This window comes from Acanthaster planci, linkage group LG01, assembly GCF_054643075.1.
Source record: "Acanthaster planci isolate LZ-2023a linkage group LG01, COTS_SCS, whole genome shotgun sequence".
Taxonomy (NCBI): Eukaryota; Metazoa; Echinodermata; class Asteroidea; order Valvatida; family Acanthasteridae; genus Acanthaster; species Acanthaster planci.
In genome coordinates this window covers 1,177,111-1,199,955 of record NC_141777.1, presented here as the reverse complement: position 1 = coordinate 1,199,955, position 22,845 = coordinate 1,177,111, and the positions used below count along the sequence as shown (strand labels likewise).

General features: G+C 41.9%; 1 protein-coding gene across 2 annotated transcripts; it reads right to left on the bottom strand.

Moving 5' to 3' along the window:
* Positions 1 to 2,334: 2,334 nt before the first annotated feature.
* LOC110977608 (ciliated left-right organizer metallopeptidase-like) lies at positions 2,335 to 22,833 on the bottom strand. 2 transcript variants are annotated; one of them, XM_022231879.2, is made up of 18 exons: positions 22,784 to 22,833; positions 19,904 to 20,287; positions 19,557 to 19,641; positions 18,615 to 18,669; positions 16,963 to 17,112; positions 16,582 to 16,704; positions 15,504 to 15,582; positions 14,881 to 15,029; positions 14,582 to 14,659; positions 14,206 to 14,378; positions 13,809 to 13,902; positions 12,718 to 12,816; positions 11,925 to 12,053; positions 11,393 to 11,522; positions 10,220 to 10,376; positions 9,236 to 9,342; positions 6,489 to 6,591; positions 2,335 to 5,979 (listed from the first exon to the last, which is right to left on the bottom strand). In XM_022231879.2, the coding sequence occupies exons 2-18, from the start codon at positions 20,217 to 20,219 to the stop codon at positions 5,718 to 5,720; spliced, it is 2,289 nt and encodes a 762-aa protein (XP_022087571.2). In that variant the 5' UTR covers positions 20,220 to 20,287; positions 22,784 to 22,833; the 3' UTR covers positions 2,335 to 5,717. The 2 variants fall into 2 exon arrangements, with proteins under 2 accessions (XP_022087571.2, XP_022087572.2); XM_022231880.2 differs by having other exon boundaries at positions 19,904 to 20,282; positions 22,784 to 22,810.
* Between the last annotated feature and the right edge of the window lie 12 nt (positions 22,834 to 22,845).

Sequence of the window (22,845 nt, the reverse complement as noted above, 5' to 3'; positions counted from 1 at the left end):
TCACAGTAAATATCTCAACAAGTTGGATTTGGATGAATTGTAAAAATGTATTTTTACCCTCCCCTCAAAAAAAATAATCCTTGGAGTTAAAAAAGGTCAACCTCTCTTAGTACTAAAAGCTATTTACTTCCAATTTCTTCAGGTGATTATGTAAGTTTAAACACATGGACTTAATATTGATTCTGCCCGAGTTTGAAAAACATTGTTAGGTACCCAACCCAGCTTATCACATTTGTGATAAATTGAATTATCTACAGTTACATGCACATAGGGCCATCAGTAAAATGTTGTGAAGGGGTTGGAGGTTGCCAAGAATGGAACTAGGTGAGGTAATAAAAGAAAGTTTCACAGATGCAGAAGACTTTGTGCAGTCATTTTTTTTCCTTTGTAATAACATGCAAAGGGAGTAAAAACAAACTAAAGAAAACACACGGAATTCAAAATTACGAAAAATTTGCATGGCTGTGTGCTTTATGAGGGTGCTGCAGAAAGGATTGGGGCATGGCTGTGTGCTTTATGAGGGTGCTGTAGAAAGGATTGGGGCATGGCTGTGTGCTTTATGAGGGTGCTGTAGAAAGGATTGGGGCATGGCTGTGTGCTTTATGAGGGTGCTGTAGAAAGGATTGGGGCATGGCTGTGTGCTTTATGAGGGTGCTGTAGAAAGGATTGGGGCATGGCTGTGTGCTTTATGAGGGTGCTGCAGAAAGGATTGGGGCTTTATGAGGGTGCTGCAAAAAGGATTGGGGCATGGCTGTGAGCTTTATGAGGGTGCTGTAGAAAGGATTGGGGCATGGCTGTGAGCTTTATGAGGGTGCTGTAGAAAGGATTGGGGCATGGCTGTGTGCTTTATGAGGGTGCTGCAGAAAGGATTGGGGCATGGCTGTGAGCTTTATGAGGGTGCTGCAGAAAGGATTGGGGCATGGCTGTGTGCTTTATGAGGGTGCTGCAGAAAGGATTGGGGCATGGCTGTGTGCTTTATGAGGGTGCTGCAAAAAGGATTGGGGCATGGCTGTGTGCTTTATGAGGGTGCTGTAGAAAGGATTGGGGCATGGCTGTGAGCTTTATGAGGGTGCTGTAGAAAGGATTGGGGCATGGCTGTGAGCTTTATGAGGGTGCTGCAGAAAGGATTGGGGCATGGCTGTGAGCTTTATGAGGGTGCTGCAGAAAGGATTGGGGCATGGCTGTGTGCTTTATGAGGGTGCTGTAGAAAGGATTGGGGCATGGCTGTGTGCTTTATGAGGGTGCTGTAGAAAGGATTGGGGCATGGCTGTGTGCTTTATGAGGGTGCTGCAGAAAGGATTGGGGCATGGCTGTGTGCTTTATGAGGGTGCTGCAGAAAGGATTGGGGCATGGCTGTGTGCTTTATGAGGGTGCTGTAGAAAGGATTGGGGCATGGCTGTGAGCTTTATGAGGGTGCTGCAGAAAGGATTGGGGCATGGCTGTGAGCTTTATGAGGGTGCTGTAGAAAGGATTGGGGCATGGCTGTGTGCTTTATGAGGGTACTGTAGAAAGGATTGGGGCATGGCTGTGAGCTTTATGAGGGTGCTGCAGAAAGGATTGGGGCATGGCTGTGTGCTTTATGAGGGTGCTGTAGAAAGGATTGGGGCATGGCTGTGTGCTTTATGAGGGTGCTGCAGAAAGGATTGGGGCATGGCTGTGTGCTTTATGAGGGTGCTGTAGAAAGGATTGGGGCATGGCTGTGAGCTTTATGAGGGTGCTGTAGAAAGGATTGGGGCATGGCTGTGAGCTTTATGAGGGTGCTGTAGAAAGGATTGGGGCATGGCTGTGAGCTTTATGAGGGTACTGCAGAAAGGATTGGGGCATGGCTGTGAGCTTTATGAGGGTGCTGTAGAAAGGATTGGGGCATGGCTGTGAGCTTTATGAGGGTGCTGTAGAAAGGATTGGGGCATGGCTGTGAGCTTTATGAGGGTACTGCAGAAAGGATTGGGGCATGGCTGTGAGCTTTATGAGGGTGCTGTAGAAAGGATTGGGGCATGGCTGTGAGCTTTATGAGGGTGCTGTAGAAAGGATTGGGGCATGGCTGTGAGCTTTATGAGGGTGCTGTAGAAAGGATTGGGGCATGGCTGTGAGCTTTATGAGGGTGCTGTAGAAAGGATTGGGGCATGGCTGTGAGCTTTATGAGGGTGCTGTAGAAAGGATTGGGGCATGGCTGTGAGCTTTATGAGGGTACTGCAGAAAGGATTGGGGCATGGCTGTGTGCTTTATGAGGGTGCTGTAGAAAGGATTGGGGCATGGCTGTGAGCTTTATGAGGGTGCTGTAGAAAGGATTGGGGCATGGCTGTGAGCTTTATGAGGGTGCTGTAGAAAGGATTGGGGCATGGCTGTGTGCTTTATGAGGGTGCTGCAGAAAGGATTGGGGCATGGCTGTGTGCTTTATGAGGGTGCTGTAGAAAGGATTGGGGCATGGCTGTGAGCTTTATGAGGGTGCTGTAGAAAGGATTGGGGCATGGCTGTGAGCTTTATGAGGGTGCTGCAAAAAGGATTGGGGCATGGCTGTGAGCTTTATGAGGGTGCTGCAAAAAGGATTGGGGCATGGCTGTGTGCTTTATGAGGGTGCTGCAAAAAGGATTGGGGCATGGCTGTGAGCTTTATGAGGGTGCTGTAGAAAGGATTGGGGCATGGCTGTGTGCTTTATGAGGGTGCTGTAGAAAGGATTGGGGCATGGCTGTGAGCTTTATGAGGGTGCTGTAGAAAGGATTGGGGCATGGCTGTGAGCTTTATGAGGGTGCTGTAGAAAGGATTGGGGCATGGCTGTGTGCTTTATGATGGCACTGCAGAAAGGATTGGAAGATGCTAAGGCCTGATAACAATGAAATTGCAAAATGAAAGGGTTATCGTAAACTGAAAGAATGGGAAAATGGTTTTGGAGGGGAAAAAAAACCAAAACAGTATTCACTTCTTTACAGATAAAAATAAAGCCAATTAGGTCATTTACTCCTAATCCATATACATGTATATACATTTCCTTTTAGAAATGAATCAAACTGAAAATAGAAACAGAATACAGGTTTCAGAAGTGGGAAAATATGAATACTGTTGCCAAATATCAAGGCACATTGGTTTATGAATAATGCATACTATGTTCATTTACATGTACGATAAAAATCTACAGTTGGCTTGAACTGACTGATATCAAAACTAAACAAGTAAAACAAAAATAAAACTTCAGTATGATTATATTTACATAATTCTGTGGATTCAGAGCTGCATTTCTGCATCGAGTATCATAAATACTGTAAATGAGTTTCAAACAGACATCAGAGATGCAAAGACTGTCAGTACACACACAAATATTCATTGGTCACGTCAAGCCAAAATATTTCAAAATGCCATCTTAAAATTAGAGAGTGGGCAGTTTAATATTATTATGCCCCGTTGTTATATTGTTACACTCCAAGTCCCCAATGAGGGTCTCTATACTTGGGTCCCAACCAACTATAGTGCAATAGCTGGGCTGGCCAAACTAAATCATTGAGTGCCAGAGTGTTCTTTAGCATGTGACATTGTCATCTCTTTGTGACTCGTGCAAGCAGAAGCTAGTCAAAATACCACAATGGAATATTCTGGACGAATTCTGTTGGGCTTGAGCCACAAAAACATGGAAATGGTTGAGACATTTTCTATACAAATTTGCCAATGATAGTTGGACCATTCCCATTGTACTGTTGCTGGAGATGATGCCATAGTCAGGGACATCAAAATATCAATGACCTTATTGACTATCACCACTCATAGACTTACCAAGCACAGGTTTTACAAAGTTTTTGCAAAGTTTGGAGGACTACAACAAATGTAGAATGAAAAAATATATCACCAAGAGTTGTGATGTACCACGTCTTTATGACGAGGACTAAAGAAAGGTTCAGTCAACACACCTTTGCTCATAAAACATCCCAGCTAACAAGTGACTTCGGCCAGTGCCGTGGCCAACAAGAACCCAGCTGGATATATAAGTACTTAGCCTCAGTCATACATAGCCGAATTGAAGGAGTTGACTTCTTGGCTTGACAGGAAGCAGTTTTTCAATTCTTCAATGCCAGACCCTTTTTGGAAGCACCAGAATTCTGTTCTTTCTTTTTGATTTTGCTTTATCTATTTTACACTAATTTCAGCCATTTTCCAAGCAGGCATCAAAGCAATTTTCTCAGTCACTCCTGCCTCAAGTTTTATGTACACAGGTTAGGTTTCCTCGCGTGCATGATGCTAACAAACTATAAACACAACCCACTATTCCAAAGCCAGGCTGGAGTAGAAAATTTGGATGTTGGACAGGAGTCCTTACTGCCATTTTATAATTTCCATACTCCAGAATGACCCAAAGAAAATGAACATACTCTGCAGCGAGCTTCGTCACGGCAGTGAAAGTTGGCAGAATGTCCACTGTCGTGGTCATAACTGTGCATGTGAATATTGGTATCATCGTCCACATGGCTAAGGGAGTGTCTCAAAATTTGGAATGGTCGGAACGTTCCCATTGGAACACAGTGTTCTCATTCGGAATGGTCGGCCGTTCCGTTGGGAACGCGGCGTTCCACACATATTGCTGTGTTCCCGTGTGAGAATGGTTCAATGGGAACACCCGTTCCCACTGAAACATCTCCATTCGGGTATCACCCATGTACAAATCTTTCCTTAGCCAATGTCCAAAAACGGAGCCTGCCATGTCAAACGAGCGTAGGTAATTTACTTTACTTTTATGATAGGCCTCATTTCAATAAGAATTGGAAGTAAACTGAAGATGGAAATGTGAGGTAGTAAAATTTGTTAATGTGATGATGGAAATTTTGTTTCTAACTGCGATATAAAAGTGAAAATCACTACGTGCTGACTTCATGCAGAGTACATGTATATGTCGGTGTGTGAATCACCGGGTTATAGGCTGCAATACCAACATCGAGCTTAATTGCCTTAGTCGTGTCGTTCAACCTTTTCCGTGATACTTGAAGACCTCACCCTTCACCCCTTCAATTACAGGTTAGGTTTTAAATTGTTTCTGATATGATGGAATGTTTACGCATAGAAACATTGCGATGATAAAACCCTCCATCATGCAAACCTGACAATGAACGAAACACTAACGGTAACACGATAAAATTAACGGTATCCAGATATACTCTAGAGTCATGGCATGGTAAGCTATGCCATGGTGAATAAGGAAATGAAACACGGGAGAAATGTTAACCTTCATGAGGAGTAAATCACAAAATGCTACATTTCAGCTGCCATCCTTCAGACTCAGGGTCAAGAAAATGAATGCCAGAAATCTTTCTTCCTGATTGCAAATGTAACTGCAGGACTGTTCCACTGGGAACTCGCGTTCCCAACGAAACGTTGCCTGGAATAGTCTGGAACATGCCTGCGATGTGGGCACGTTCCGAGGGAACGCCAGCGTTCTAGTGGGAACGGTCCGATGAAACAAGAATCATTCTCCAACCCGGTTTTGGAATAGTGGGTGACACATTACTAAAACTTCGGGGGAAAAAACCAAGCCCCAATCAGGGTATTACAAGAAGGAATTCCCTGCTCTGAGTAGCTTGGGAGATTGGGGGTATTAATGAACACTGGAAAATGCCTTTGGATAACTCTGGCTGATTTTCTCTGGACAGCATAAAGTTCTTTTAAATGCTACAAGGAAAAAGTACAGATCTTTTAAATAGTATGAAGCCACTATTTGGGTGACACCACATATACGGTACTCATAACTTGGTAACCGTCTTTTCTTTGACCACGTAGACCATACCTGGTATCCGTTCGGCTGGTGTCTCACCAGCCGCGTCCCCATCAGAGGGGCCGACGGCATTATTGCGCTTTGCCTTGTGACAGGCACAACCCACGACAACTACCACGACAAGCAGGGCGAGACATGCCCCCAAGGCAATCCAGGTGCTCACGTCACTCTCTGAGACGACTGCTGGGCTCTGGGGTTGAGGGGATGTAGGCTCCTCGCCACTGAGGAGTCTGTCAAGAAATTACATGTGATGATCATCAATGAAATGAGGTAGTTCCCCGACTTCACAGAACATCAGCCAATGCCCGATGACCAGACAACAGAAGGAACAGGTGAAGGATAGAACAGAAACAGGAAACACCATTCTAAATTCATAGCAGCTACTGACCATGCGCTGAAGACATCCCTACAGGTAAATCCCTTTCTGAACCATCTTTCAGATGCAAAAATCAACCTACACGAACTCAGGGTCAGCTGCATGACTCCCGATTACAGTAACTGAAGGCTGTCTACTTACAACAGAAAACTGAACAGTCAGCTGTGCATTCAATGAGTTTACAGGCATATGCAAGTCCTCTAAGGGTTTTGCGCTTACAAAGGACAGGAAATAATCCCTGTGCTCATGCTGTAAGCAGCGAATCTCAACTAAAAACGATATTGAGGTTAGCACAGCCTGGAAAATGGGCTTAGATCATTTGCCTTGAAAGACCAAAAGGGATAGTTTGTGTTTATTTTTTACCGGATGCTGACAGCAGTGTAGTTCATGTCCAAGTACTTTACTTGCATCTGGTTAGAGAAAACTGCTTCCTCCAGATTCCAATAGGCCACGTAGGCAGGAATGTCTGTGAGATAGAATGGACAATCAATCTTTGAAAAACTGCCTAAATGTTGAGGCAAGTTTAATCAGCAAAAATTTGCCACAGTGGTTTAAAACCATATTTGGTCCAGTCATTAATAGATATCGAGACACTAAAGGGTCCAAATTCCTAAAAACTATATCAAGCATGTTTGAACATCATCTCCAAATACAGAAACCCGGGTTGGAAACATCTAACCGAAGAATTCAAGGAAATGGTCAAAAACAGGAGCAACGTCTGAAACAGGGCGCTACTTATGCATAGCGCCCTCTTCAGCTATGATTGCATAAATGTTTGTACTGTTTGTTCTGTCATACCAGAGTGGTATTAAAACACTCTTTGTTGTTGATTTGGGGGTAAATAAAGATTAAAGGAAGGTTTCGGTGATTTGTACAAGCATTTTTCATGGGTGCTTTTTATTTCATGTATGTCAGTTTCTTACCCCATTTTAAAAGCAGTCAAATAAATTCTGAAATAAATTGTTGAATTTACAGTTTTCTGATATTACGTCTTCATGAAATGAATGGAATACCTGCTGGAGTTCCTTTTGCCTTATCAAAGGAAGGAATTAAATGGCTCTTCTGTAAATAGCCTCATGCCAGCATCAACATTTTTTTCTCATTATGTCATATAAAACCAAGTAACTGAGTTTGGGATACTCCATTTTCCACGGCTTCTACTCGCAACTCATCTAATATCGCGTCCGTTTGCGAGGTCCCACTTCATCTAGGGGATTAACTCTCGGGCGAGTGTAAACATCAGCTTCATGCTTTTTGGACAAGCCTCTGCAACAGTAATTGATGATGTGTCATTTGTTTTGGGGACGGCTCTTTCTCAAAAACTAGAAATGATTCCTCAAAGAAAATTTCTTGAATGCTAAGTGGACAGTGATTTGTTCAATTTAATACATTTCTCCCTCAGTGCTTTTAGTAGCTTGGAAATGTACAGTTCCGTAAACTTTCCCTTTAGGTTGTAGTCTGTTATAATTTCTCGAGCTATGTTTATAGTCTGGCTTCTTGTTGTGCCCGATCCATCCTGTCTTTAGGTATTTATTTCAGGTCTCATTGTTAGAGAGTTCCATCTACCTGGCTATTGACGACAGAAAACTGTAAAATATGAAGCTTTGGTATTTTGTTTTAATGGCGCTTTCAGCTACTCAGGCTATCTGTGCCCATGTAGCTTTGCAAATTGAGGGGTTCTTATAAGGAGTCGGATGGCTACCTGTGGTTTGGTTTCAGGTGGGAAAAGTTCCAGGAAATAAGATCTCTACTGAGTTACGATAAAGCCATTAATGTCTACTCTACATCACAATGACAGCTCAATGACCTTTTCTTGGCTTGTTTTTTGTTTTTTGACTGGACAAAAATCAGTCCAAGATGAAAGTACCAGTGTATCTGGCTTCCCCTAAGAAAACACATCTGGCTGGCTAAAATAGTTGACCCTTTTCTCTCTGCTCGAATACTGTGCTCCATCCTGGTCAAGTTTACATTTACCTAAAAAAAAAACTTTGTTCATTTGTAATTTGTTTGGCAAGACTTTTCTTCAACAATGCTTCTTACATTCCATGCAACTAGTGGTAAGATATCCTTATTTCATTGCATATGGGCAAATAAAGCACTTCATAAAAAATATAACTGGCTTCGGCTCTTCAATATTCAATGCGATGACATTGAACAAACCGTGTGGGATCGGAGAGAAAAATGTAGGGCACGTGTTGCTGAATTGTGCGGACAATTCCTGTCAACAGAGGGTGCTCGTTCGCGCACGATCAGCAATATTTCTAGAGAAAACATCGATTGAAATTTCATCTCATACGAGTGTAAAGGGCATTTCCGCGAATTTACTGCAATTTTACCTTGACAAGGAATATTTACTCTCTTGATATGTTACAAATTTATGGCATTCTACCATGGGTACTAGAAGGTACTCTTCAAAATGTCTTATCGTAAATATTTTTAAACATATGTATTTTGTGCTATTTTAGTTGACTTTTTTCAATGTTATGTTACCGTATCATCCAAGAATCGAAGGGGGTACATCTTGGCAACATAAAAAAGCAATATTTTATATTTAAATGAAGTTTTATTTGCCTCGACAGATGTTTTATATTGAAACAAAATATGAATCTTTTTTAATTCTCTAATCATGTTAGCTTATACATTAAAACTGTTATATCTCAGAAATAGAACATGACATTTTAAAATGAAGTTTTTCACACTTAAAACTTGATTTTCAGACTGCAATGAAGAGGTTTTTGTTGAAAATTGAAAAACATAAATCAGACCGAGTATCTGTATCTTAAACCACTGTGCACTGGTCGACTTTGCCTTGTGTCTGGTCTATGTTTCATGCATAGGTTACCAGTCAAAATTGACCACCGGTTGACATTGTGTCACTGATCGAACTGACCCTGGGTTAGAAATATCAGAAACAATGTATCAATATAGGTACTGGAACTACAAACCTGCAAAAAAGGTGTACCATAATTCTTAAAACCCTTCATGCAATTTTGTTCAATTGAAGTTTATGCATCCATCAGCCACAATTTTCTGGTGACAGAGGAAGCGAACCTGCACTCATACCAACGCCCTATTACCCCAAAGTAAAGAGCAATCATGCTGAGACTCACCACTGCTCTCCTCTGCCTCAGCAATGTCAAAGGTCACACACACTAAGTTCACCCCTTGTTCAAGGGGCGAGCTTCCTGCGCTCAGTCCCTTAACATGAATACGGCTCCTTCAAAAGAACCCAAATGATACAAGACAGATATTCAACAGATATTCAACAGATATTCTTGGACTCCCCTCTTCAGCAGGCCTTAATGGGTATTAAATGGAGCCTGATGGGTACCAAATGGAGCCATATGGGTACCAAATGGAACCTTATGGGTACATAACAGAGCCGTATTGGTATTAAATAGAGCCTACTGGGTACCAAACAAAACATTATGGGTATTAAACCGAGTGCTATGGGTATTAAATGGAGCCTAATGGCTGCCAAACAGAGATTCATTGGTGCCAAACAGAGCCTTATGGGTATTAAACAGAGCCTTATGGGTATTAAACAGGCCCTTATGGGTATTAAACAGGGCTTTATGGGTACCAAAGAGCCTTATGGGTATTAAACAGGTCCTTATGAGTATTAAACAGGGCTTTATGGGTACCAAAGAGCCTTATGGGCATTAAACAGGTCCTTATGGGTATTAAACAGGGCTTTATGGGTACCAAAGAGCCTTATGGGTATTAAACAGGTCCTTATGAGTATTAAACAGGGCTTTATGGGTACCAAAGAGCCTTACGGGCATTAAACAGGTCCTTATGGGTATTAAACAGGGCTTTATGGGTACCAAAAAGCCTTATGGGTATTAAACAGGTCCTTATGGGTATTAAACAGGGCTTTATGAGTACCAAAGAGCCTTATGGGTATTACGCACTTAAGTCAAAGAGCATTTCTAAAACCTTGGCTTCACCACTGACTTGCCTTTTGGCTTTGCTTTTATACAAACACTTTCATATTTTACTTGCAGACAACAACTTCTAATTCTTATGCTTAAAATGATGTCAAGTGTACCCATGATTGGAGACATACATGTACATAAGACTTCACCACTTACTCATGTATTTCTGTGATGTCACAGATGCCTTTGACAACGGCCTCACTGAAGACATGCATTTGCTCTTCCCCATCCAAAATGGAAAAGTCTATCTCCCCGATCTCCAGGCTTACACACAGGGCATGTTCCACTGGCTGCGCGGGGGTAGTGTCGGGTCCTGTATTATGTAGCCAAGACAGATTAACAACAGAAAAATCAGGTTGACAATGGTTGATGTAGTGGTTTTTCCTCAGTCTTGTGCCTGTCCCCCCTCCGGCTCGGGTTCGAATCCCACCTAGGATGGCATGTGGATTGGGTTTTCAGTCCCAATGTGATTCTGTGGGTCTTCCCTGGATAATTTTTCTGGCGCTTTCCTCTCACCTCTTTGTCACCTTCACTGTGAAGGTCACAAATGATCAGCTTTTGTTGGATGGGTTACACGGCCCCAAATGATCAGCTTTTGTTGGATGGGTTACACGGCCCCAAATGATCAGCTTTTGTTGGATGGGTTACACGGCCCCAAATGATCAGCTTTTGTTGGATGGGTTACACGGCCCCAAATGATCAGCTTTTGTTGGATGGGTTACATGGGCCCAAATGATCAGCTTTTGTTGGATGGGTTACACGGCCCCAAATGATCAGCTTTAGTTGGATGGGTTACGGCAATAAATAAAGAAAACGATAGCTGTGTTTGCTTGTCATCCATACCACACACTCAGTGTAAACAGCCAATCAATGTGAAATTTGAATAAAAGTTGTATAACATTCTTTCTGAAATTTCAAGTTTAACGATAGGGAGGACCCGTCCAATCCCTGCTTCTAGGGAAAGAAGGACGTAACACTGAAGATGAAGATGATGAACGATACCATATGACAATATAGTCATAAGATTTTCTTGCAAATATCTTATTAATACATCAGAGGGTTACCAGACTTTGTCAATTACTTCAAGCAAACCAGGAGAGATGCCAGCCTGTCTCTGTGGGTTTTTTTTTCAAATACAATCAACTTTTTCCAAAATCCCTGAATAGACTTTCCTCAAACATGCCAACATTTCCTGCTGGTCAGATCTTCCAAAATATCTCCTTTTCCTTAGAGGATTGCTATTCCCAAACCAACTTTCCAAACTGTAAAGTATTTAATGCAGGTGCATCTCCATGCCGACTAAGAATCCATTTTCAATATGTTTCTCACCTTGGGGTGTTGGTCCAGTAATGGTGGTGCAGGAATCGCACACCGCATCCACTAGATCAAGAATTGAAGTCTTCTGTCGACAGATGATCTCTGTCGATGGGCATTGCACCGTTCCGTGGTAACCTGGGATCTAAAAGTAAAACCAAGAAAATGACACCATGAAAGTGAAGTTTAAGTCCTGCAACATGCAAACATCAAAGACTATATTCAATTGCAACATTCAACTCCAGACTACATGGCAAATTTTCAGTAATTTGACCTGACTTCTGAGGTTTATTTGTTTGTTTTTGTAGGAGTAACTAAAAATGAAGGTCCTCCTAAAAAGAAAGTTACAGACCAGCGGGATAAAGCCTTGTTCTGATACAGGTCGTCATTCATTAATTCTGTATCACTGCATTATTTTCATACGCACAGTTTAGTTTGAACCATCTACAATGAGCAGAGACTGCTCTGCTGGCATGGTTTTGCTTGTAAGCTCTCCGGAAGGTGGATTTCTATTTTGTTTCTGCTTCTGGTTAATGTCACCACTCACAGTGATGGTCGTGTTGTCAGGACAAGATAACCAGTCTGCCTCGCCTACTTTGACCTCATATGACCTGGAGTCATTGTTACACCGTGTAAGGTAGCAAACACCTTGGAAATCACACGGATCCACCCTGCTCTGAAAGAGACAAAAAGTCAACACAAATTTACAGGTTAATGAGCATTTTGGCTGACAGCTGTTCCAAAACACAAAAACACAACATCAAATGCTGTATTTAATAATGAAAACGCTCAAGCTGTATCAACCACAGAAACACTGTATTTGACACTAACAACACCGTATTGATCACTGAAAACACAGCATTAAACACCATATTAAACACTCAAAAACACCATATTAAACGCCAAAAACACCGTATTAAACACTCAAAAACACCGTATTAAACACTGAAAACATTGATTAAATCTGACATCATCACTTTCACAAATGAGTGCAAACAAAATGTAACAGACATTCGTCCCATACTGACATTTGTGGCTCTAACGATTAGTGCCAAAACAGAAGAAATAAACAGGAGGATTTCACTCACCAATATGTACATATCCTGCATCCTAACTTTATTCAATGTAATAGAAAACACTGTTATTTTTCGGTTTGGCCTTTAGTATACCACCTTTTGCTGTTACTTTGCCCAGTCGCACATTGCTTATTCAACTTACATGTATGTATTCTTTGTTATTTCACACAAGTCAGCCACATGCAAAATGCAAACCCTGGGGTCTTCCGTTCAACCAACACTTAACATTCAAAAACTGATCACAGCCTCTACGTGACCACGTACCTCAATGCTGATTGCACTACTGACAAAGCATCTGCTGTCTTCATGAAAAACTTCACCACGGACCGAAGGAGATCCATCACTTGCCACTGAACAGTAATCCTACCACAAAAGAAAGTGGAGGGGGCGGGAAATGAAAGAATGCTCATTGTGGGAAAATTCAAAAGCAAGCAACACCATTTCATTTGTGGAGAGTGCTTTTTATCCATTTCTTCAGGTTGACTTGGGTTATTTTAACAATTTTCTCCGAAAGTCCAAACTCAATTTTAAAAGCTGTGGGAGAACCCGATAGAGTCATTCTGGGGAGAAAAAGCAAAGACAAGGGAAAAAAACACACAGTTCCAATAAACAAAAACTCTGCACATCTGTTCCAGTGGAAGAGAAATGTCAGAAGTACAAAGCACCGATAGTAGAGTATATGTCTATGACTACGCCAACCAGAATCATACACCTGGCAATCGTATGCTAATGATTTTCCACATTCTCTGGAAATCTGTCTTCGGCCAGCATTTATTCCACAAAAGATTTAATCCACTCTTAAAGGTACATGTTAATAAGAGTCTAGTTACAATAGCATGAACACGTATGCATGCATTCCTTCACATAACTTCATCACATGGGTGTTGACATGAACTTCAAATGGCTGTAACAACAAAATCATAAATCAGATTGAATTGCTAGACTCAGAGAACAATTTTGAGACATTTATAAACTCCTCAAAAAAAGTTCAGGACCACTTTTGATTTTGTGTATACTTTTTATAATATGAGATATTTTAATGCTGAAAACGTGAATTTGATGTTTTGTTATAATTTTTAAATTTTTTATTCCAATGAGAACACCATCTAGACAAACAAAAAATGAAAGAACTAGACCCCACTCATTGCTTGGAAAAAAAGTCACAAGTTAAGAAAAATGAGGTTCCTTAACTTTGTTTGAGTAGTGTACAATGCATGTCACTGACTGCCTATAATCCACATTAATTTGGATGCTTCAAGAGCATCGTGATATGGGAAAGGAACACAATATCACAGAAACCAAACGCAACGCATCGAATAAACATAAACTCATTTTGCCATTTCAATGTAACATACCTGAATATTACCCTTCATGACCCTGCACTCCTCCAAGTAATCATTGCTGGAGCACGTTGCCTTATCCCTATGAAGATAGTGACAACCCAAGGAGCTGCACAACAAAGCAGATGGAAAATCCTTTCACTTGTAATCAGTCATCTTTGAATGCGTTCAGAAAAACCCAAAGGATGTGTTCTTCCCACTTCAAATTACCAACAACATATAGACCTCATTGCGTGTGTTGGTTTGATTCATGAACAGAAGTAAACTGTCAGGCTATACTGAAATCGAATGGCTATGGCTGGATACGGTTGGTAATGGGTACATACAGTGTATGAAAGCCACTTCACACTATAGCCACTTCTGTAACTGACTGATTTAGACAGGGCCTTCCATTAAGCAAGGATGTGCGCACCTGCCATTGCAGAAGAACGTGTCTGCTGCTGTCTGGCACCTAGACTCCCTCCCGAACTCGCAGCCTTGGTTTCTGCCCCAAGGCATCTCCTCCGCATACTCGTAATTCACTCGGTACCAGCCTGAATCTTCAAACACTGCCAGGGTCAAGTTATCTAGGAACGTCTGATGGGGCTAATGCAGTCAGGATAACAATGATAGGAAATATCAGAATATTCTGACTAGATATTAATAACGTGCGTGCATTTTTCATATCAGGCAATTCAAACGGAAAATTTCTGTGTTGAATGGTAACTTTCTGTGTTGAATGGTTCCACGACATGGACCCCTGGTTATCAGTCCTTTCGTTGCCATGGTATCCACTCGGTTTGCCTCACCTGGTCTATGATGGGAGCCATGATGGATCCATACATCATTCTGGTCTCCCAGTGGGACGAGATGCCATCATCTGCCTGCTGCATGAAGAGAGACGTGAAAAGATCCAAGATTCGTTGGAATTCAAAGTGAGCCCATAAATGTTTTTGAAGTCCATCTCATTAAATTATGGTCATACTTTGTCAATAACCAGAGAAGCATGCTTTCGTCTTCACAAAACATATCTAGATTTTGGGGTTTTTTTTCGGGGAGGGGGGGGGCAATTTGAAGATGAGATCACTGACCAAATACAAAGTTGTACCTGATTCTCAAGTGGACCACCGAATCCAGACTCGGGACAATCAAAGTGCTTCTGAGCGTGTGCAGTGACAGCAGGAGTGATAAGACGAGATGTACCTTGGGAGTCTGTACCAGTGGTCGTACACCGATCGATACAATTCAGACCATTGGCTGGAAATAAAAGAAAGCTAGATTGCAAGCTACTGGGCATTCAGTGGAAACATCAACTTTAACCAACAAACTGACATCAGAGTGAGCAAATTAATTCAAATAAAATCTGGAACACTGAGTTATCTGATTGCACATAAACATAATTTGAATTCCCGAGACTAAAGACACTGTTGCTATACCTCGTGATTTAGGGCAAGCTTTTGCATAGCGACCACCATCTCTGGAACGGACTAGTTCCTTTGTGCCCTTCTTATCCATTTAAAAATGTGTATTCAGGTAAGGCGTCTTTTATGTAAACTCAGCAAATCCAATTCTTTTTATCCAGTCCTTTCTCCTACACCTTAGGAATGGTGGCAAGTACTCTTCACGTGTGCAACCCTTCTCCTCTCTGACACATATTTGAGAAACTGAACTAGCTTATTCTGTTGCTACATGTACATAGCATCCTCCTAAACTGAGGCACCTGTGTCTTACCAGATTCAGAGCACTCCTTGAATTTGTTGAACAAAGAGGAGGAGAAGCCCAAGACGTGGAAGATTTCGTGGACAGCAAGCTGTAAATGCAACCGCAGACGTAAGAAAAAGCCATCAAAAATGTGACAGAAATTGGAAAGATCAGCCCTATTCCTGAGAGTTGCCAAGTACCACGTATGAGAAAAAGGCAAAATATCTATGTAGATTATTAGCCATTTACATTTTGACAGGATTTCCCTTCATTTTTTGTACTTCAGAATTATTGAGCTTTGAAGCTTTTTCATGGTGAAGGTAGCAAGTTACAATGTAGTTGTAGAGGTTTGTGGCAGCACCATATAAGGACATCTCTTTTAGTATGTGTAATTCAGAAAAGATCAGGGTACTCAACGTTTTGGACGGTATGCTTTGTCCGTCATCAGAAGACTGAATGAGGGACAGAGCATACTGTCCAAAATGTTGAGTACCCTCCGGTTTGTTTCATAACTACACATACTCATTAAAGAGATATCCTTAAAAATGATTTCCATGCATGTTGGTTTAAATGAAACCAGGAGTTTTTCAGAAAAGCATGAGTACAATCTGGAGGCAGAGGTCAATGAAAAGTGTTGCGTACCATGATGTAAAAAAGCCAGATAAGTGCTCTGGAAAACAATGAAATCAGGGACAGAAAAACTATCCTAATGTTAGATTTGAACCTGGGTTACAGAGTTGGACGTCTTACTGTTCAAACCTTCCCACCCTGAAACTAAGGCAAATGGGGTTAAGCTGTAACAGTGAAGGTACAACTGCATGTATGTGTTTTTTAATACATATTCAGTCAAGCACAAAGCAGCGAGGTCAACATCGCACGACTTGAAGCTGGCTAAACTTGCTGGGGATGTTATGAAGATGCAAGTACACTAAATCTCAACTTTTGTACCATGAAAAGTTTCTGTCCTTTGATGACACCAGCTTCAAACTTTTCCCTTCCCAGATTCTGGTCGTCCTAAATACTATATTGGCAATGTCACCAACAAAAAGAGGCATTATCAAAAAAAGTGCTGCACATTAATAACTGACTCTCAAATCACGAGACTCACCAGAATAAATTTTTGCTCGTCATACAAATCGTCTTTCAGATGTTCGGGGCAGAAGTTGACAACTCCGGCGATAGGCCGGTTATTCTGATCCAGCTTGCAGTAGGATGCATAGGCCACAACTTGCTGTGTTGGAAGACATTGGGAATGGCATAGTTTTAATAGAGAGTCAAATTGCTTTTAAATCACTAGAACAGTGTAACAAAATCATTTTCATCACTAGTGTCATGAGGAGAACATCAACTATAAATGAACAATGTTTCTACACTTCCCACCGACACAAAGAGAATTATCAAAGACAAAACTTATGTCTTCAGCACACAAAATATGAAAATCACGCCGCTCGCTAATGGAACAGTCCCCAGAATCTGCTAAGTTCCTTACCCCTGAGGAGCACTGACTTGTGTGTGTTGCCTTGACGTAGAGCACCGTGTCGGTGTCGGGCAGCCCTGGCCCGTCAGGGTAGACCTGGTGAACTGGCTGCGGATAAGTGGAGTTCCAGGTCCACAAGCCCTGCAGATGCTCGTCGGGTATCTGAAGGGATTCAGGTGCAACGGAATGCATCGTGAGGTTGTTAAACACAGTGGGGAATGAGGCAGTCAGGTTGGCATATACATGTACGTCATTCTATAAACTTGGGGTTCTATGTGTGATATTTTCTGTCTGTTTCACCTGACCAGTGTAATTTGACAAGAATTGTATAATTTAAATTTATTTCAAGCTATTATAATTTGTTTAGTAATTAATTTTCATTAGTTAATCACACTTGGAAATTAAAGAATGTTCTAATTAGAAAATCATATGCCAGATAAAACGGACAGGAAAAACTAGAACTGCAAATTTCTAGAATGACCCATGTGTAATAGCGGACCTTCCAAACCTTTGCTCTGATACACCTGATTCCTCCAAATTGGGAATACAAATGTTCACAGCATTCTGTGAGGGTAGGGTGTAAAGTGATTTGGAAAGTTCTGAAAAGAACCCAAGGAAAAACAGACTGCTCTGCCCACTTCCGAACCTCCCACTTTTTATTCCCCACGTCCATACCCCTAACAGTCCTCAATCCTTCACCTGTTGGAGGACTGTTAGGGTTAACGCTAACAGTCCTCAATCCTTCACCTGTTGGAGGACGGAGGACTGTTAGGGTTAACGCTAACAGTCCTCAATCCTTCACCTGTTGGAGAACTGAGGACTGTTAGGGTTAACGCTAACAGTCCTCAATCCTTCACCTGTTGGAGGACGGAGGACTGTTAGGGTTAACGCTAACAGTCCTCAATCCTTCACCTGTTGGAGGATTGAGGACTGTTAGGGATACACTACCAGATGGTAGGTCAGGTTGAATAAACTTCAGTGTACTGAACTACACGTACATGTATTTAGTCAGGCTGTACCGAATATCTGAATATTCAATCGATTATCGAATATTCAAATATTACTTTCCAAATTTGAATATTCGAACACAAAATTCACGAAAAGGAAGGGAGAATTTTCTTTTGTTTTAAATTAGAAAAACTGCACTATGGAGGCTTGTTTCAAGCAGATTCAAATGAGAAGCGACAGAAATCTTACAACGATTCAAAGAGTAAATTATTCATTACAAATTCTTCTCTTAAATCATGCTAAATCATGGCTGCATGGAGATACTCCTAGACTTGAAAAGCTATTAAAGTGATTATAATGTACAATTGTGTGCATTATTGCAACTGATTTTGTATATGATTTGTTCATCAACAATCTGCTGGTAGGTATGACTGGATATTCAGATATTTGATCGAATTGAATGTCAAATATTTTAATAGTGAATTATTCAAATTGATTCAGTCCTTGTATTTAGCTGATAGGGGTTTCCCCCACATCTTCAACTGTCATACCCTCCAATGTCTTCTCTCACATGATTTCTGTCTTTGTCAGTGGAAGGAGAACAGCCATACCTGGAGCCAACAATGTCTGTCTGCAATTGACCCCAAAATAAGCAAATTTGTGTGATAGTACACTGTCTTTTGAGCTTATTAAAAATAAAAGGCTGACTTTCTTACCAGGAAATCATCCAAGCATTTTTCTCCTACATAGCCTTGAGAAATATGAGCACATCTATGAGCAAAAAATGAAGCAAAATAAAAGTGAAATTTTCTCTAGCTGTTTCTCAAGCTGATGAAGAAACTGACCATAAGAGACAATATTTACTTCACCTAAAAATAGATATGGTATTAACTGTGTTTAACTATAAAGTGCAGACTTGACCAATGGATACATGTGTTATGATCATATCCAACTTGAACCCAATGAAAATCATTAATAATAACAATAATTTTCTTTAAATGCCTAGGGACTGGTGCTTACCCAAGTTAATGATGCTGAAATTACACTGTAAGTAACATGGAAGAAATATCTGACAAATTTACAACACTATTTGGGGTAAGTTGATCCTAATGTCTAAAATTTGGGGTAAATCAAGTCATTTTGTGCCAAGTTCAGTCTTTCCTAGCTGGATACATGTAGCTGTAACTTACATGCACATGCACTTCCCACTCAACAGGAAGAAGACATACATGTACCGAGTCAGTTCGGTATTTCAAAAAGCCAACAGCTTTCGGTAACAAAGCGTGCGCATGGGTCAGCAAATGGCTGCACCGATAGGACAGACTATCAGACGCACCCGTGTATTGTAGCTGTTCCTGAGTTGCCTTGTACTGGGCATGTGCAATTAGACCAGGCTCACTGTGTTAAAAACCCAGTCCACTTTTTGAATCTCTGACTTTACTGCGGCTTATTGCAGCAGCATGCTCAGGATTTCTCATGGGACGAGGTTTGGACCGGAACGGACCTGATGATACTCAAGTCCCCCCCAAGTCCAAGTCCCCTGGGGACTGAGATGTACGGCTATGTTAAAGCAAGTAGTTGTACATTGCATCTTTACTTATCAGGAAGTCTCAAGAGCTTTGATGTACTTATAAACAAAGGGGCGATTTTGTACTCACTTTCCGCTGTTAATGCCAGAGGTAAACGTCCAGGAGCATGCCTCGTCAGATCGGGTCATCAACAGAGGACCTGACACTGGAACAACTACAAGAACAATTCAAGTTTTCATCAACAACGTACAGAGTGGTAAACATGCAAAGCTAGAGAAAAACTTTTGTGAAGAAACAATACCATTTTAAATAAATACAGATTGCCATTTGAAGTTATACCAAGCAGTCTGCACTCATCATTTTATTTTCAATAATTTATCACACATCTTACAGGTGATCAACACTTGAACAAAACACACAACAGAAGGTTTACAGGTAACAGACTCCAGTGTAACTAAAGACTCGCTCTCAATCACCTGTGAGAATTTTACCGATGATAGATATTGCTCCATCAACGATAGTCCGCATCCTCGCTACATCAGTCGTGTCCACAACTTTCTCAAGGTCCACTATGCTAGCAGTGATCCTGATCGGTCGGAACAGATCGCCGGCCGAGCGCTTGCCCCTCGCACTGTCGTAGTGGACCATGGTGTTCTTGCCCAATGCCTTTGGCCGAACCTCATCAAAGATGCACTTAGAGCCCCGGGCAGGGCAACTGAAGACTTGGGTCAGGCACTGGACCAATGCCGTCGTCACAAACAAGAAGAGCGCACTGCTAAGCCATGATGTCATGTCTCAGGGCTTGTGAGGCTCTAAGATGGCGCTTTTGTGCCGAAGCCTTCCATATTGCATGTCCTGTACTGCAAAAGAAAAACACATGCACTCAACCCAGATCAGTGTCATGATCAAAAATTGTGACGATCACAATAAAGTGCCTGCAAAGTGCGCTGTCACGGAGGACACACTGCAAAGTGTAAATTTTGTGACAATGAAAGTACAAAGCTTTGACCCATGCTTGTCGCACAAGAACAACAAACTTCTCTCTATGGGGGAAAATGATGACACCCTTTACAAGCACTCTTTACGTAGAATTCCTTCCTTTGGAATACAAATGACGATGGTACATATTTCAATAGATTTTGATGGTAAGCAGAGAAATGATGCATTCTAAACCATGGCTTCAATTACCACTCCCATGGGTCTACATCCTTGAGGGCAGGGGTAGGGGACAGAGAATACGTCCCCAATTTTTGACCAGGTTATGGGCCAACTTTCAACCTGTTCTCATCCCCTCTATGGGACTAAATCTCCGTTCACATCTCTACCCTAGGTAAAATATATCGCCCCTTTTGAACCTATTGACATTTCAAAGTTGCTGACAAAGAATGATGTCCATGTGCATGTGTGGAAATCTTTTTCAAGTCTCCTTTTAACCCCTTCGCTACAGGAAGCGATAAGAGCAGCCGTAAAAATTGAGATTCCTCAGCCCGCTTTTCAGCTATTATTCTAGGCCCACGCTCGAGCGAACACGGTGAAAGAAGGCAGACCCTGGCTCTTGTATATATGGTGATTGGCCTTTGTGTGTGGCCCAGAAATGAAAAGACCGAATTTACATCATAATTACCAGCTTCACAATAGTCCCCACTTTGAAAAGAGGCAACGGGAATGTAGAAGCGTAAGTAGAGCCGCATGCCACCGAACAATGAGCCTTTTCACTGTGTAAATCAAAGCATGCAGAGCAAGCAGGGCCACAAACCGAGGATCTGTGGTTTGGCAGGTGGCCTTCATGGCCAAGCGAGGCTGGAATTCTCGGAGTCAGCTTTCAGAAAAAAGTCCCGGCGTCAAGGGGTTAAACACCAGCGAATGTAAAGTACCATGGCTCATGGAGGTACATGTACATGTTGGCAAACCATGAACATGATGAATGAATACCATGGTTGTAATGCTGGTGTTCATCAGCACAATCTTGCATCTGGCACAAATTTATTCTACTCTATCCTGAGTTGATCTGCTTGACACACTATGCACAAACCCTATCTATACGGTACATAGCTATGACGAATACCTCCATATTTTCATTGCTAAATGTGACCTTTTGGGACATATTATTGCTTTCTGATAGTCACTACAAGGAAAATTAGAGGCATCCATAAGTGGAACTCTTCCCAATTTGCCTTTGAATGAAATCCTTTCAAAGGATAATCAACTCAGGCACGTCTGGCATGTCAGGAAGGAGTACAATAAATTTGCTTTTAAAAGCCGAATACAGGCGTAACATTTAGACTGTGGATGGTCATTCAGCTCAGATGGACTCCCTCACCGTATACGTGTACTACGTTACAGAGGGCTGTCATGAAGACTGGCGTTTGACCTGGGCTCAATTGTCATCATGATGGTGTAGACCTAGGCTAGGCTTAATCTAAGATGCCTAACGACTAGTCTTGGACTCCAAGGCATCCTTCTTCTATGCTCCAAGTTGGATTGGAGTAAGCCACTGACTGTAAAGTGTAAGCCCAGGCATGCCAGGTTGGACGCCAGTCATGTAAAGTTTTACATTACAACAGGATTGACGTTAGTTGCAGTGCAATGAAGACGTCGACCCCCAGCACAAAGTGTGGGGTAAACTTGTCCTCCACCGCGCTTCCGTCCCACGGACGTCACACAGGTACAGTAGTGGGTAGGCTGGGTGTCTTGTTGGTTAGAGTTAGAGAGCTTGCTCAATGGTCAGATGGTAAGAGTGTTGGTCATACCTCCATCTAGCCCAGGCAGACTCCTTGACTGTACTATGCATTTTGTAATGAAATGAAGACAACGTCCAACCTTGGCTTACCTCCATCACGCATGAGTGTCATGTATGTAACACCCCAACTACAGCATCAGTCCCAACTATAGTTGGGCCCGTCCCAACTAGAGTGCTACAGTTGGGCCGGCTCAACTACAGCAGAGAGGTCCCGTGTGCATGATGTGCCCAGCATGTGCCAAAGTCATATGTTTACAAATGTCATGTCATCGATCATAGGGCTAGCTAGATGAACTGCCACATTTCAGATGAATTGTGTCATCATCAAGTGTGAAACACATTGACTTGAATAATGTTGAGATATTTCCCACAGACATTGGTCAACAATAGTTGGGCCAGCCCATATACACGTAGTTGGGACTTGGGCCCTATGCTATAGTTGGGGCGTATAGGACATACCAGTCAAAACATGGCAGAGTAAACAAGTAGGCCTACAGCTAAAGCTTATTAAGCATGGATTGCGAAAGCAAGGAATGACTTTAAAGTAACACCTCAAATAAAATCAAACATTACTAGTGGCCCGTGAGAGGAAACTCAGACAGTGGAACCGACTTACACAACCTTCGCCTCTTCCTCCAAGCCAAGCATGCTCCAAGACATCCAAACCACTCAGGCGTC